General features: G+C 43.9%; 1 protein-coding gene across 1 annotated transcript; it reads left to right on the top strand.

Annotated features, from left to right (window-relative positions):
• Nucleotides 1-5,899: 5,899 nt before the first annotated feature.
• LOC310748545 (olfactory receptor 4K14-like) lies at nucleotides 5,900-12,549 on the top strand (the record flags this gene model as incomplete). Its single annotated transcript, XM_083584396.1, has 2 exons — nucleotides 5,900-6,176; nucleotides 12,047-12,549. 2 exons carry the CDS (start codon nucleotides 5,900-5,902, stop codon nucleotides 12,547-12,549), a joined length of 780 nt encoding a protein of 259 aa, XP_083440522.1.
• Between the last annotated feature and the right edge of the window lie 235 nt (nucleotides 12,550-12,784).

The raw sequence follows: 12,784 nt of genomic DNA, 5'->3' as shown, positions 1-12,784 counted from the left end.
AAGAAGAGGACTCTAGAACAACTCTTATTTTAAATACCTCTGCTATATGTTGGCTATAGAAGCTGTGATACATTGCTGAGGGGGGCAGGAGGAGAGAAGAGGAAAGCAAGTCTTCAGGCACCAGTTAAGTCTATGTCTCATCCAGAAATTATAGCCAAAGACATTTTTGCAAATTTAAAAAATCCATCTGGACAGAAACTTTACCTCTAAAAAAGAGGACATGGTCTGGAAAAAGAGGACACATTGGAATCCTAACTGAGTAGATAGATTCAGACCATACATTTAAAGCACATTCAGCACACATCTACAGCACATGACTTCTCCCAAAGAATCCTGAGAACTGTAGTTTGTTATGGATGATAGGAACTGTAGATCTGTGAGGTGGAACTAGAGCTCCCAGGAAGCTACAGTATGTACTTTACACCTGAAGAAATGTGAGCTTTGCATTCAAATTTAATTCTAGTTTTTACATCATCATCATCAGGCTGGGAGAACTGCCACGTTTGCAAAAGTACAACTATAAAATGCAAAATAGCCTTAGGGGAAGGCAGCCCCCCCCCCCAAAAAAAAATAAACCCTGTTGAATAAGTACTGAGCATGTTCACCAGCCAAGGGATTCTAAATTCCTTTTTGAGTGGAAAGGGGAAATGGCTAGTTGAAACAGTGTAAAAATGGTTGTAAATTTTTCTCCATGGACACGCTCTTCTGCCTTATTCCTTGGATAAATGGTTGTTGGACTAGCGCCCAGATCAAGGCCTACTGCTTCACCATTTCCACTCCCATCCCAGAGGTCACCTGCACTCTCTCTCTCTCTCTCTCTCTGATGCACAATGCAAACTTTTTAATGAGCTCCCTTAAGACTGAAAGCTGGGGTGTCTCTGCCTTGAGTCTCTGGAGCTCTTACTATGGCAGCTTCCAGTGTCTGTGTGCCAAGGCCTTTAGATGAGCAGGGAAGTATTTTGTTCTTCCCAAAGAGGAAAAGAATGTGACCCTTTTCACTGCCCTTTACCCCAGAGGAAGAATAAGGAATTAGTTCTTTTTTCTTTCCTTCCTCACAGTGTTCAGATGTTAGTTATTATTTTCTCAGGTTTCAGGGCTAGATCTTCAACAATCAAAAGCATTTTGTCCTCACTCACACATCCCTGATCACACATACATTATGTGTTAACTCATGCGTAAGCCCATGTTGCCACAGAGGTGTGATACAAGCAAGATCTTGGGCCCACAGTTTTGCCACAAGGCAGGGGTGTTGCAGTGCACTTCAGCTATGTTAGTCAGCGATAAAAACAATGAGAAAACAAAGACAGCAAGGCAAGCTGTGGATCATTATTGTTCTGTTTGCAAGCAGCCTCCCCCTGTTCATGCAAGGAGATGAAGAGCCCAGAACAAAAGCATGTTATAATTTTTTAACCCTCAGATAGTACCCACCCTTGTAACAGAAAAGCTACCCCCCAAATGGCAGCTTTAAATGGCAGAAAAATCAGGTCATGCTCAGAGTTCATGTTTCTCCACCATATTTACGAGTCTGTTAATCAAGATGCCTGCAATGCCTGCTATTTGCCTTTTCCAAACCAGTTTGAGATACCCTTTGAAATATTGAATACATTGACTCCAGAATCCATTATCAAGAACCTGTTTCATTCATACATAGTTAGCTGCTCTTTGGGCAAGTCTGGGGGATAGTTATCAATACTTGTTAAACCAGAGAGGAAGCTCGGGAAGGATTTCCTGCTATGTGGCTGGAGGAGTCTCGATGCTCACTAGGGGTTAAACATGGCTGTTGTATTGCTATCTGTTTTCAGCTCAGGGAATTTTTACTGGTAAAATTGATATTTCATTAATTTTTCCATAACAGTTACAAGCTGGTCACTGAGGATATGTGCACCATGTATTTTTTAAAAGTACATTTAAAGCACATTTCTCCCCTCAATGAATAATGGGCCCTGTAGAACAGGGGATAGGTTGTGATTCGAGGAACACCCCCCCCCCCGGCTTGGAGATAAGAAAGACACAAGGACACAGTATATTAGGTTAATGGGCTAGAAAAGGCCACAACTTTATTGATTACAGCATGTGGGAGGTATTGGCTTAGGCATTGGATAAACAGCAGAGCTTGATTCCACCCCCTCAGGGTGGGGTGAGTCTAACAAGGGTTAACCACCAGTAGGGGGAGCCTGTTGATGCAAATACAACTGTAAGCTCTCCCCTGATGTCACCGGGGGTCGTGCCATGTCCCCCAGCCACCAGCAGGGCATCAGACAGGATCCACGACCGCCGGATTCCTTTAACGGAATACCCATAAAGTGAAGGGGTAGGCGATGGCCACACCCTGCCCTTCCATACACCAACAACATATTCCAATGCCTAACCGCCAATACCAGAAAGTTGTGACGATTTGCTGTGAGGTAGGCGAAAAACCAAGTGGCCGGTGCCAATTGGGTAAAAATTCCTACCAGGCCCCTTGGGCAACCAAGGCGACCAACCAGAGGTCCATAGTAAGGTCAAGCACGAAGCGATGAACTAAAGGGAAGGGTGGGTGGGTGGGTGACCCGTTGAAACCTGGCAGCGCAATGAGGGGAAAGAGCTGCTGTGGCTGCATTTGAGTGGCTAAACCCCACCCCCGAGCTTCCCTCCGATTGGAAGACTGACCGGGAAGCGTGGCGAAGCAGCAATGATGGCAAGCAGGGGCCAGAACGCCCCCTGCGAAGTGCGGGAATGGCTCCAGATCACAACCCCTCCCCTCCGGGAGGAGGAGAGGCTTTACTGAGAGCTATAACTGTGAGGAGTAACAGTGCCCCAAATTATTTGTGGGAAACAATGTGCTTTGAATGTACTTTAAAGGTATAGTGTGTATGTAGCCAGAGTCCCCATTAAGGATAAAGATAAATTGGCATATTATTACAAAGCATCAAAATGGCATTGGAAAGTCAAATGGCTTATAGATGCCTGGACTGTGTAAAATGTGTGGATCTGGAATTACACCTTTTTATCTCCTTCAAAAATAACCATACTCTTGGGTAAACAAAACTCTGGTCTACATAGATCTTCAAGGTAAGATTCTGGAGGCAGAACATGGAATCATTTAAATGTAGTGGTCCAGTATTTGTTGATATAGATTTAATGGAAGGGCAACAATGATTCCCCATTTCCCCATAGCCCCATAGACCAAATGGTTTAAGGCTAGGCACATTTTCAGAGCAGTGAACATTTGATCTACCACTCAGAGGTCTGTGTTTTGGGTACATGGGTACATGCATGTTCCTAGCAACATATGTAACAGGGTTGCCAGATTAGCTGAGCACCTGGGTAATGATATAGCCACAAAATGTCTTGATAATATTAATATCATATACAACCTTCCTTCCTTCTTTGAAGATTAATAGAATTGGAGATCATTCAATTGGTTGAGTGCACATGCACAGTTTGGAGATTACCCTGTTTTTGATCCCTTGCCACCTACCCAAGAAACCAAATGAGAAGTCAAACCAATAAGCAATGCACCCCTGAGGACAGTTGTGTATCACATCCCTTAGTGACAAAGTATTGTTTTCTTCTCTAGCACCATTGGAGCAGATAACACACCAACAAATGCAGTCAAGCAGATATATCATCCACATAGATATTGTCATCCCCACACCAGTCACAGGCAGAAGAAGGAACTGGATCAAGCAGCTCCATGCTGATCAGGACAGAAGAAGTTGCTGTAGCAACCTCAAGGAATTTCTGTTGGATTTTGGAGGTGGGTGAGAAACCACTTGAGGATGTATTGCATTTTTCCAGAATTCAGGTGCGAAACAATGGGAAGAATGACATATTGCAAACATCTCCAAGGAGCTCTCGAGCCATTTCCATCAACTAATCTTCTCTTTCCCATTCTCTAACTCCAGCACTTCAAATGCCTTTTGGTGGATAGATTGCTGAGTAGTGTGAGGACTGGTCAGCATTATTATCGTGTAATTGTCCACCCAGAACACTGAAGACTACATACTATACCCAGTTTCTGATATGATTGGCCTCTAAATCCTGGGGAACAGCTGTGGGAGAGGTCTACTGCACTTGTGTTACATTTGAGAAATTAGAACTGTCATTCTACATCAGACAGCAGCTACATACCCATGGCAGTTTATTCAATTTTCCTGATGTTTCTCTGTTAATTTCTGCATGTAAGTAGAGCTTTCATATGACATAAAAGCCACTTCAAGAACTATAGAGGAATATAGTGAATATTTAATGCTCATTTCCATATTAGTTGCAAATGATTTTATTTTTTTTCTGGAAAGGAATAACATGGAAACTAGGACTAAATGGCACTATAGTTCTGGAAGTGATATTTGCATCATGTGAATGCAGAAATTAACAGTTCGCGAAATGGGAAAATGGAATAAACTGTAGTGTGATTTCAGCTTGTGACATCAAGCTGAGCACTCTGTCTTCTTATGGTGACTAACCAGATGTTACTTTGGAAAGGAATCACAAAATAGGGGAAGCTAATGCATCTGGCCTATTAATAATTCAATCAGAGCAACACACAATATTAAGTTAAGTCTTTGCACAACAAAAAAGAAGTGGATACACTTCAGTAATGAAGATAGACAATGGATCTATCATATCCACCTTTGTGTGTGTGCACAGTCCTGTGATGCAGTCTCAGTCAAACACCCTGCCGGTGGAGCTGATGCTAAATGAAACCACTGTGTAAGGGCACAAGGCAGCTACTTATTTCTTCTCCATGGGCTCTTCTCTGTGGTAATTTCTCCTTGGAATCTCCTTCTGCAGCAGAACTGGAGTACCCAAATGGGTAGTTCTTCAGATATTCCACAAATTTAGATTGTATTTTGGAAAGTGGTCTGCTTGTTAGGAAGATAGATAGTTGGAAAGATGGTGTGTGTGTGTGTGTGTGTGTGTGTGTGTGTGTGTGTGTTGAAGAAGGACAATATATTTTAGAGGAGCTGCATTGATGGGGAAGGCTCATAGCCCACTAGTAGAGCATCTGCTTTCCATTTAGAAGGTCCCAGGTTCAGTCCAAGTAGGAGTGTGAATTTTATCCTCTAAAACTCTGAAAAACCACTGCCAGTCAGTGTAAACTATACTGAGCTATATGAACTAATAGTCTGACTCAATATAAGGCAGCTTGCTGTTTCCCTAAAAGAGGTGTGTGTGTGCACTACAGCCCTTCAAATATCTGTTGAGCTCCCACTCCCATCAGCCCCAGCTAGCTTGGACAATGGTCACGGGCAAGGAGCTGGACTCTGTAGGGCCACAGGTTCTCAACTCCTGGTGCAGATAATACTGAGTTGGATAGAGGAATGGACTCTTCCTATGACTAATGTATGAACAATTAGGATTGGGGTCCCAGGACCTAGTCAAGAATACAGTGGTACCTCAGATTACAGACACTTCAGGTTACAGACGCTTCAGGTTACAGACTCCGCTAACCCAGAAATAGTACTTCAGGTTAAGAACTTTACTTCAGGATGAGAACAGAAATTGCGTGGCAGTGGCACGGTGGCAACAGGAGGCCCCATTAGCTAAAGTGGTACCTCAGGTTAAGAACAGTTTCAGGTTAAGAACGGACCTCCAGAACAAATTAGGTTCTTAACCCGAGGTACCACTGTAATGGCAGCTGACACATAGCTATACTCTTTGCTAAGGCTATAATGGAAGTATCTCATTACCACCTTTTTCTCCCTTTCCAGTTTTTACAGTGATTTGCAAGAAGACAATGGCATGGGGAAACCAGACAATGGTGACTGAGTTTGTCCTGCTGGGCCTCTCTGAAACTTGGGAGGTCCAATTGGTCTTCTTTGTCTTCTTCCTCCTCCTCTATATGGCTACTTTCTTCATCAACATTCTCACCCTCTCAGCTATTTTCAGATGTCTCCATCTTTCAGACTCACCCATGTTCTTTCTCCTGGCTCATTTGGCTTTCCTGGACCTCTGCCTGTCCTCCTTTGCCACTCCAAGATCTCTTTTTGATTTCCTTGCCCAACACCATGTCATTTCCTTCCATGGCTGCATGGCACAAATCTTTTTTCTTCATCTCTTTGGAGGCAGTGAGATGCTCCTGCTAGTAGCCATGGCAATTGACCGGTATGTGGCCATTTCCCATCCTCTCCATTATGCCACACTCATGAATCGGCGGCATTGCATGGGGCTTGTGCTAGCCTGCTGGACTGGTGGGCTCCTCCACACCACTGTGCAATTGGTTTTTACAATTAAGGCACCTTTCTGTGGGCCCAATCTTGTGCACAATTTCTTCTGTGACCTCCCCTTTGTCATCAAGTTGGCCTGCACTGACACCTACCCACTGGAGGTCATGATGGTCACCAACAGTGGCATTTTGTCACTGGTGTCTTTCGTTGCTCTGCTTCTCTCGTATGGATTTATTATTCATACCATCTGCTCCATGCCCCACTCTAAAAGGACCACAAAGACTGCTTCCACATGTACCTCTCACCTCATTGTGGTCACCATGTACTTTGGGCCCTGTATTTTTATTTACCTGCAGCCATACAGTCAATTAATGGCTGATAAAGTGCTCTGCATCTTCTACACCTGTTTCACCCCCTTGCTGAACCCAACTATCTATGCTTTGAAGAACAAGGAGATGAAGGTTGCTATGGGAAGCCTGCTGGCAAGGCTTTCTGGGAAGGTTTCCACTCAAGGCCAGCCCTATCATTAGTCAGCATGAGATGGCCACCTCGGGCAGCTTATTTTGGTTGTCACAAAAGAGGCAAAATCAATAGTTATTTAATTTACTGCTCACAGTGTGGAGAACCCAAGTATCTATGCATTAAAAAACAAAGAGATGAAGGCTGTCATTGGCAGTCTGTTGGCAAATATTTCTGGACAGGTCTCCACTTAGGGATGAACCTACCACTAGGCAGCAGAAGGCAATTCTTGAAATTGAATTTGGGTGTCACGAAAGAGCAACAAATTTAATTTTCTGATCTTCTTGCATTTATACATGGGGTGGAGAAAGCAGTTAGAGAGAAGTTTTTTCTCCTTAGTCTAGAACCCGGGCTCATACAGTGGAGCTGAAAATGAAGTGCTTCCTTACACAGCACACAGCTGATGGGTGGGGAAGCTAAGTTTTTAAAAGTCTTTTTAAGAAACCTCATTCAACATTAGCTCCACCCACCCCTAAACTGATTTGCGCCTGGATGTAGACCAGATGTTCTCTGGGTAGCCTCAGGTCAAATGGGGTGCTGTGTGCCACCCTAGGATTTATTTGATTTTCTACCTCAGCTACCAAAATAACTTGACCAGCCACTGGTACGCAAAGACCTATGCAGCTTGGGGACCAGGATACCGGAAAGACCAGCACACCCCTTATTTACTATGCCAAGGCATCATCTTATCAGAAGGTCCTGAATATTGTTTTTAATCCAATCAGTATTTATTGACGTTTTAATAAATATTCTATTCTCCTTTACATCTACAGGTGTGGCAGTTGATGTGCTAGATCAGTGTCTGGCTTTGGTAATAGACTGGATGAGAGCCAGTAAGCTGAACCTCAATCCAGATAAGACAGAGGTACTGTTAGTAGGTGGTTCCCTAGACAGGATGGATGGGAGACTGCTTCCTTTGGGGGGGGGGTTACTCTCCCTGTGAAGGAGCAGAGACATAACTTGGTGGTGCAGGCAATACTCCTTAGCTCACTCCTATTGTTCTGTGTTTACCAAATTGATTTATTGAAAAATCCATTGCACTGGTTTACTGTAATCACGTCGTCATTATGTACTATAATTTATTTTTTACCTGCACCATAATTTATTTTTTACCTACCCATTTTTTTGTCAGTCATGTCATGTTTTATTATTTATATGTGTACAATTTTGCAACAAAAAAATAAAATAGAAGGGGGAAAGTATAAACAAAAATCTTATTGCTGATCTTGTTGTCTACTGAGAGGGGATTGTGACCAGGAAGGCAGTGATCAAACTGAAACAAGAAAGAGACAATGGTGGGATTGGAGGGAGGGGAGGAAAGAGAGGAAGAGGAAAGAGAATGGGTGAGAAGAATTTAACATGTCTTCTTGAGTGATCTTGCCGGTGCAGAAGTGGAAGAGCCAGGAGTCTTTGTGGATGTCAAGTGGGAGGCCTCCCATCACCAGCCATGAGGGGGAAGCAGTGCCAGCACAGACCTGAAGGCCCAGCCCATGCACAGCTCATCTCCCTGTGGTTCTGAAAGGGAGCCTTGGCAAGGGAGCCTGTTGTAGGGCCACTGGGATGCACCCCCTCAGAAATCTGGGGCCAGAGAAGCCACCCCCGAGCTCTGTACCACACAATGCCTCTGATTGATTGACTTTAGCCCAGATGTCACACTCTTCCATTGTCTCTCAAGACAAATCAATGTCATCAAGTAAGTGAAACCAGTGGTCAACACTCAAGGATATAGAAATTGATGGTGTTCCTATAGGGGCATTAGCATTGATGAAAAAGAAGCTCCCTAATTAGAGGTGGATATCATTCCATTGGGATAGGTGGTAGAATCACACACATTTGGGACAGGGAAAGAAAATCACACCCCTATTTATCCCCCCTTTTTATCTCTTACCATCTACCCAGAAAACCAGACCTGAAGTCAAACCAATGCACAATGCATCCTTGAGGGCAGCTGCGTAAATCTTGCTTTAGTGACAAAAGTATTACTCCCCCCCCCCCGCTCTGTAAGAACAGATAAGGCACCAACTAAAGCAGCCCCCCGGGGGGGGGGAATGAGCAATTAATTACACACACATACCACTGTCTCTTGATTTGCTCTTTAGCCTGCCTTTCAAGCAGAGATCACATCCACATAGATAACTCATCCTCACACCACTCATAGGCAGAAGACGAAACTGAATCAAACAGCTCCATGCTGAGGCTGAGCTGAACAGAAGAAGTTGCTCCAGAAAACTTCAAAGAATCTCTGCTGGGATTTGCAGGTGGGTGATATAGACCATTTGAGGGGGTGTTAGATTTGTCCAAAGGCAAGTGCCTTTGGGAAGAATGACACATTGCAGACTCCTTCAAGGAGCTCTTCAGCAGTTTCTGTCACCTAAACTTCTCATTTCCACCTCCAGCACCCCACATGCCTTTTGGTGGTTGAATTACTGATGGAATATGGGACAATGTGGGAACTGGTCAGCATTGTTACGACATACTCATTCATCTAGAAGACTGGAGAATATATATTACATTGAGTACTGGGGTGACATGCCTCTGATTCCTGGGGAACAGCAGCGGGAGAGGGCTTAATACATTCATGTCCTTTTTGTGGGTTTCCCATAGGTGCCGTCAGAAGGCAAAGCACTCAGTTATATGGGCACAGCCTGATCAATAATGGTTTGGGCCCGGCATGTTGTTGGAATCCTGAGGTTAGGGAACTGGTGCTCCCTGCAAAATAAAATATAAGATCTTAAGAAATCAGAGCTACCATTCCAGATCAGACTGTGGCTTGTATCTGCATGTTTATTCCACTTTCCCAACAGTTCCCTAACTGTTGTTTTTTACATTACATTTGAGCTTTCACGTGATGCAAAATCCACTTCCAAAATTATAGAGAAATATAGCCTAGGTTTACCACTTATTTCAATACTATTTCCAATGATTTATTTTTCCCCTGGCAGCAAATAACATAGAAATTAGCACTAAAGTTTGTGCCATATTCTAGTGTAGGTCTGAAAGTGCCTTTTGCAATGTATGAAAACTCAAAGATAATGTGAAAATTAACATTTAGAGAAACATTGGAAAAGGTGACCATCTAGATGAGGACTCCGTTTTCCAACAGTGCCTAACAAGATGCTCCTTTGTAAGAGAATAACAAAATAAGACATGATAATGCATCTGAACCTGTTAATGATTCTGCCAGTTTGTTTCTGCCTCTGAACATGGTGTCATGGATAGAAGTCATTGAGATACGTGTGTGTGTGTGTGTGTGTGTGTGTGTGTGTGTGAATATAAGTTTTATTCTCTTCTCTTCTCTTCTCATCTCTTCTAGTCTATTCTATTCTTACTGAATATTACAATATTCTGAGACAATAACTCCTAGGGTATGACCTGCCTAGCTAGTTCTTCTTACTTTGCACAGCAGAACACAATGGTTGTAATATCTATAATGCTGTCTAACAGTGATCTTGGCACCAACAGGGCTGTAGCCTAAAGAGGGCTGCTGAGGAAGAAGAGTGTATCAGCATCCTCAATGGAACCCCAAGGTTAACAGAAGTGCCACAAATAAAATAGGGAAGCACCAATGAAGCTGAAAGGGGAAACAGATGAAATAAAGTACTTCTGGAGGCAATGATGGCCTCCAGTTTGGATGGCTTTAAAAGAGCATTCAATGCATTCATGGAGGACAGGGCTATCAGAGGCTGCAAGTCATGATGGCTACGGTCTGCCTCCATGGTCAGAGTCAATATGCTTCTTCATACTAGTTGCCGGAAGCCACAACAGGGGAGAGTGCTCTTGTGCTCAGGTTCTGCTTACAGGTTTCCCGCAGGAATCTGGTTGGCCACTGTGAGAACAGGGTGATTGTTGTAACTCTACTTACACTTCATGTGCAAGGAACCATGGAATGGGTGAGGAAGAGAAAGACCAGGGCTTCAGCTCACCAGCTCACATTTCCTTAAAAAAGAGGTGGAGGGTGACAACTAAAATCCTAACATGTAGTCACTGCCACACACCCTGGTGGTGGAGCTGCCACTAAGTAAAGAGCTGTGAAGGGCACCATGCAGCTTATGCTTTCTTCTCCACAGTTTTCTCTGAATGGTAACTTCTTCTTAGAATATCCCCTAATCTTTGCTGCACCAGATCTAAAGAACCCAAAGGGATTGTGCTCCAGGCAGTGCTATTTTTCTAGAAAAAGAGGTGCTGGAATTCACCATGAACTCACTCTTTCTCTTAGAATGGCAATGACACCCATTGTCATTGTTCTGGAACACACCTGAGAGGTGCCAGAACTGAGTTCCAGCGAGTTCCCTCTGTTTACACAGTTTTTTGGGAAAGTGGTCTGCTTCTTAGGAAGATGGGTAATTAGGGAATTGTGGTGTATGCATGAAACTATGGACACAAGGGCAGTGTATTTTAGATGAGCTGATAAGATGAAGGGTTGTAGCTCAGCTGCAGAAAGTTCAAGGTTCAATCTCCAGCATTCTTCCTTTGTCAAAAACCTTGAAGTACTACTGCAAGTTACTACAGACTATACTGAGTTAAATGGACCAATGATCTGACTTGAAATAAGGCAGCTTGCTCTCATCTTAAAAGGTAGGCCTCTCAGGGGGCGGGACTCCAACTCCCATCAGCTCCAGCCAGCATGCTCAGTTTTTGGGATGATGATGTGAGGTGAATAACACCAACATCTGAAGAGCTACAGGTTCCCCATCCCTTGTGAAGACAATAGTGAGCTAGATGAAGTGATGGTCTGACTCATTATAAGTCACCTACATATGTTCCTGTGATAATGCATGAAGCACTAGGCTAGGAATCCCAGGACTCAGTCAAGAATAATGTCAGATGATACAAAGGCACACCCTTTGCTGATTTAACTGAAGACTGCGATGGAAGTATCTCATTGTTGTCTCCTTTCTCCCTTCCTAATTTTCACAGTGATACGCAAGTACTGTAAGGAATGTCAACAAACCAGACAATGGTGACTGAGTTCCTCCTGCTGGGCCTCTCTGAAACCTGGGAAGTCCAAATCTTCTTATTTGTTTTATTCCTTCTCCTCTACATGGCTACATTATTCACCAACATCCTTATCCTCTCAGCAATTTTCAAGGATCACCACCTTTCAGACTCACCCATGTTCTTTCTTCTGGGTAACCTGGCTTTCCTGGACCTTTGCATGTCTTCCTTTTCCACCCCAAATCTCTTTGATTTTCTTTCTGAACACCATGCCATTTCCTTCCATGGCTGCATGGCACAAATCTTCTTTCTCCATCTCTTTGCAGGCAGTGAGATGCTCCTGCTGATAGCCATGGCCTATGACCGGTATGTGGCCATCGCCCATCCTCTCCGTTATACCTCACTTATGAGCCGGTGGCATTGCATGGGGCTTGTGCTAGCCTCCTGGGCTGGTGGGCTCCTACATGCCACTGTGCAATTGGGTTTTATCATTAATGCACCTTTCTGTGGGCCTAATCAGGTGGACAGTTTCTTCTGTGACCTCCCCTTGATCATCATGTTGGCCTGCACTGACACCTACCCCCTGGAAGTCATGATGATCACCAACAGTGGCATTATGTCACTGGTGACTTTTGTTGGCTTACTTCTCTCCTACGGATTCATTCTCTACACAATCCGCTCTCGGGGGGCATCTGAAAGGAGCACCAAGGCTGCTTCCACATGTACCTCTCATCTCATTGTGGTCACCATGTACTTTGGGCCCATTATGTTTATTTACCTGCGCCCATATGCCCGGTTCATGATTGATAAAGTGCTCTCTGTCTTCTACATGTCTGTCACCCCCTTGCTGAACCCAACTATCTATGCTTTGAAGAACAAGGAGATGAAGGCTGCCCTTGGAAATCTGTTAGCAAGGCTTTCTGGGCAGGTTTCCACTCATTGATGGCCCTACTGTTAGGCAGCTTGAGGCAGCCACCTCTAGGAACTGATTTTGATTTTCACAACAGAGCAGTAAATTGTCAGTTGTTTATTTTACTGTTCCTGTTGCATTTATACATGATGTGGAGAAAGTGTATAGGGTGCATTTTTTTCTCCTCTTGTAATTGTAGAACTTGGGCTTATCCAGTCAATCAGGAAAGGAAGTGCTTCTTTACACAGCAACCAATTGACCAATAGAT

The sequence above is a fragment of the Podarcis filfolensis genome (genome assembly GCF_964270895.1).
Source record: "Podarcis filfolensis genome assembly, chromosome: 13".
Taxonomy (NCBI): domain Eukaryota; kingdom Metazoa; phylum Chordata; class Lepidosauria; order Squamata; family Lacertidae; genus Podarcis; species Podarcis filfolensis.
Note: the sequence above shows the minus strand (reverse complement) of the source record. Positions and strands in the feature narration are given on the sequence as shown.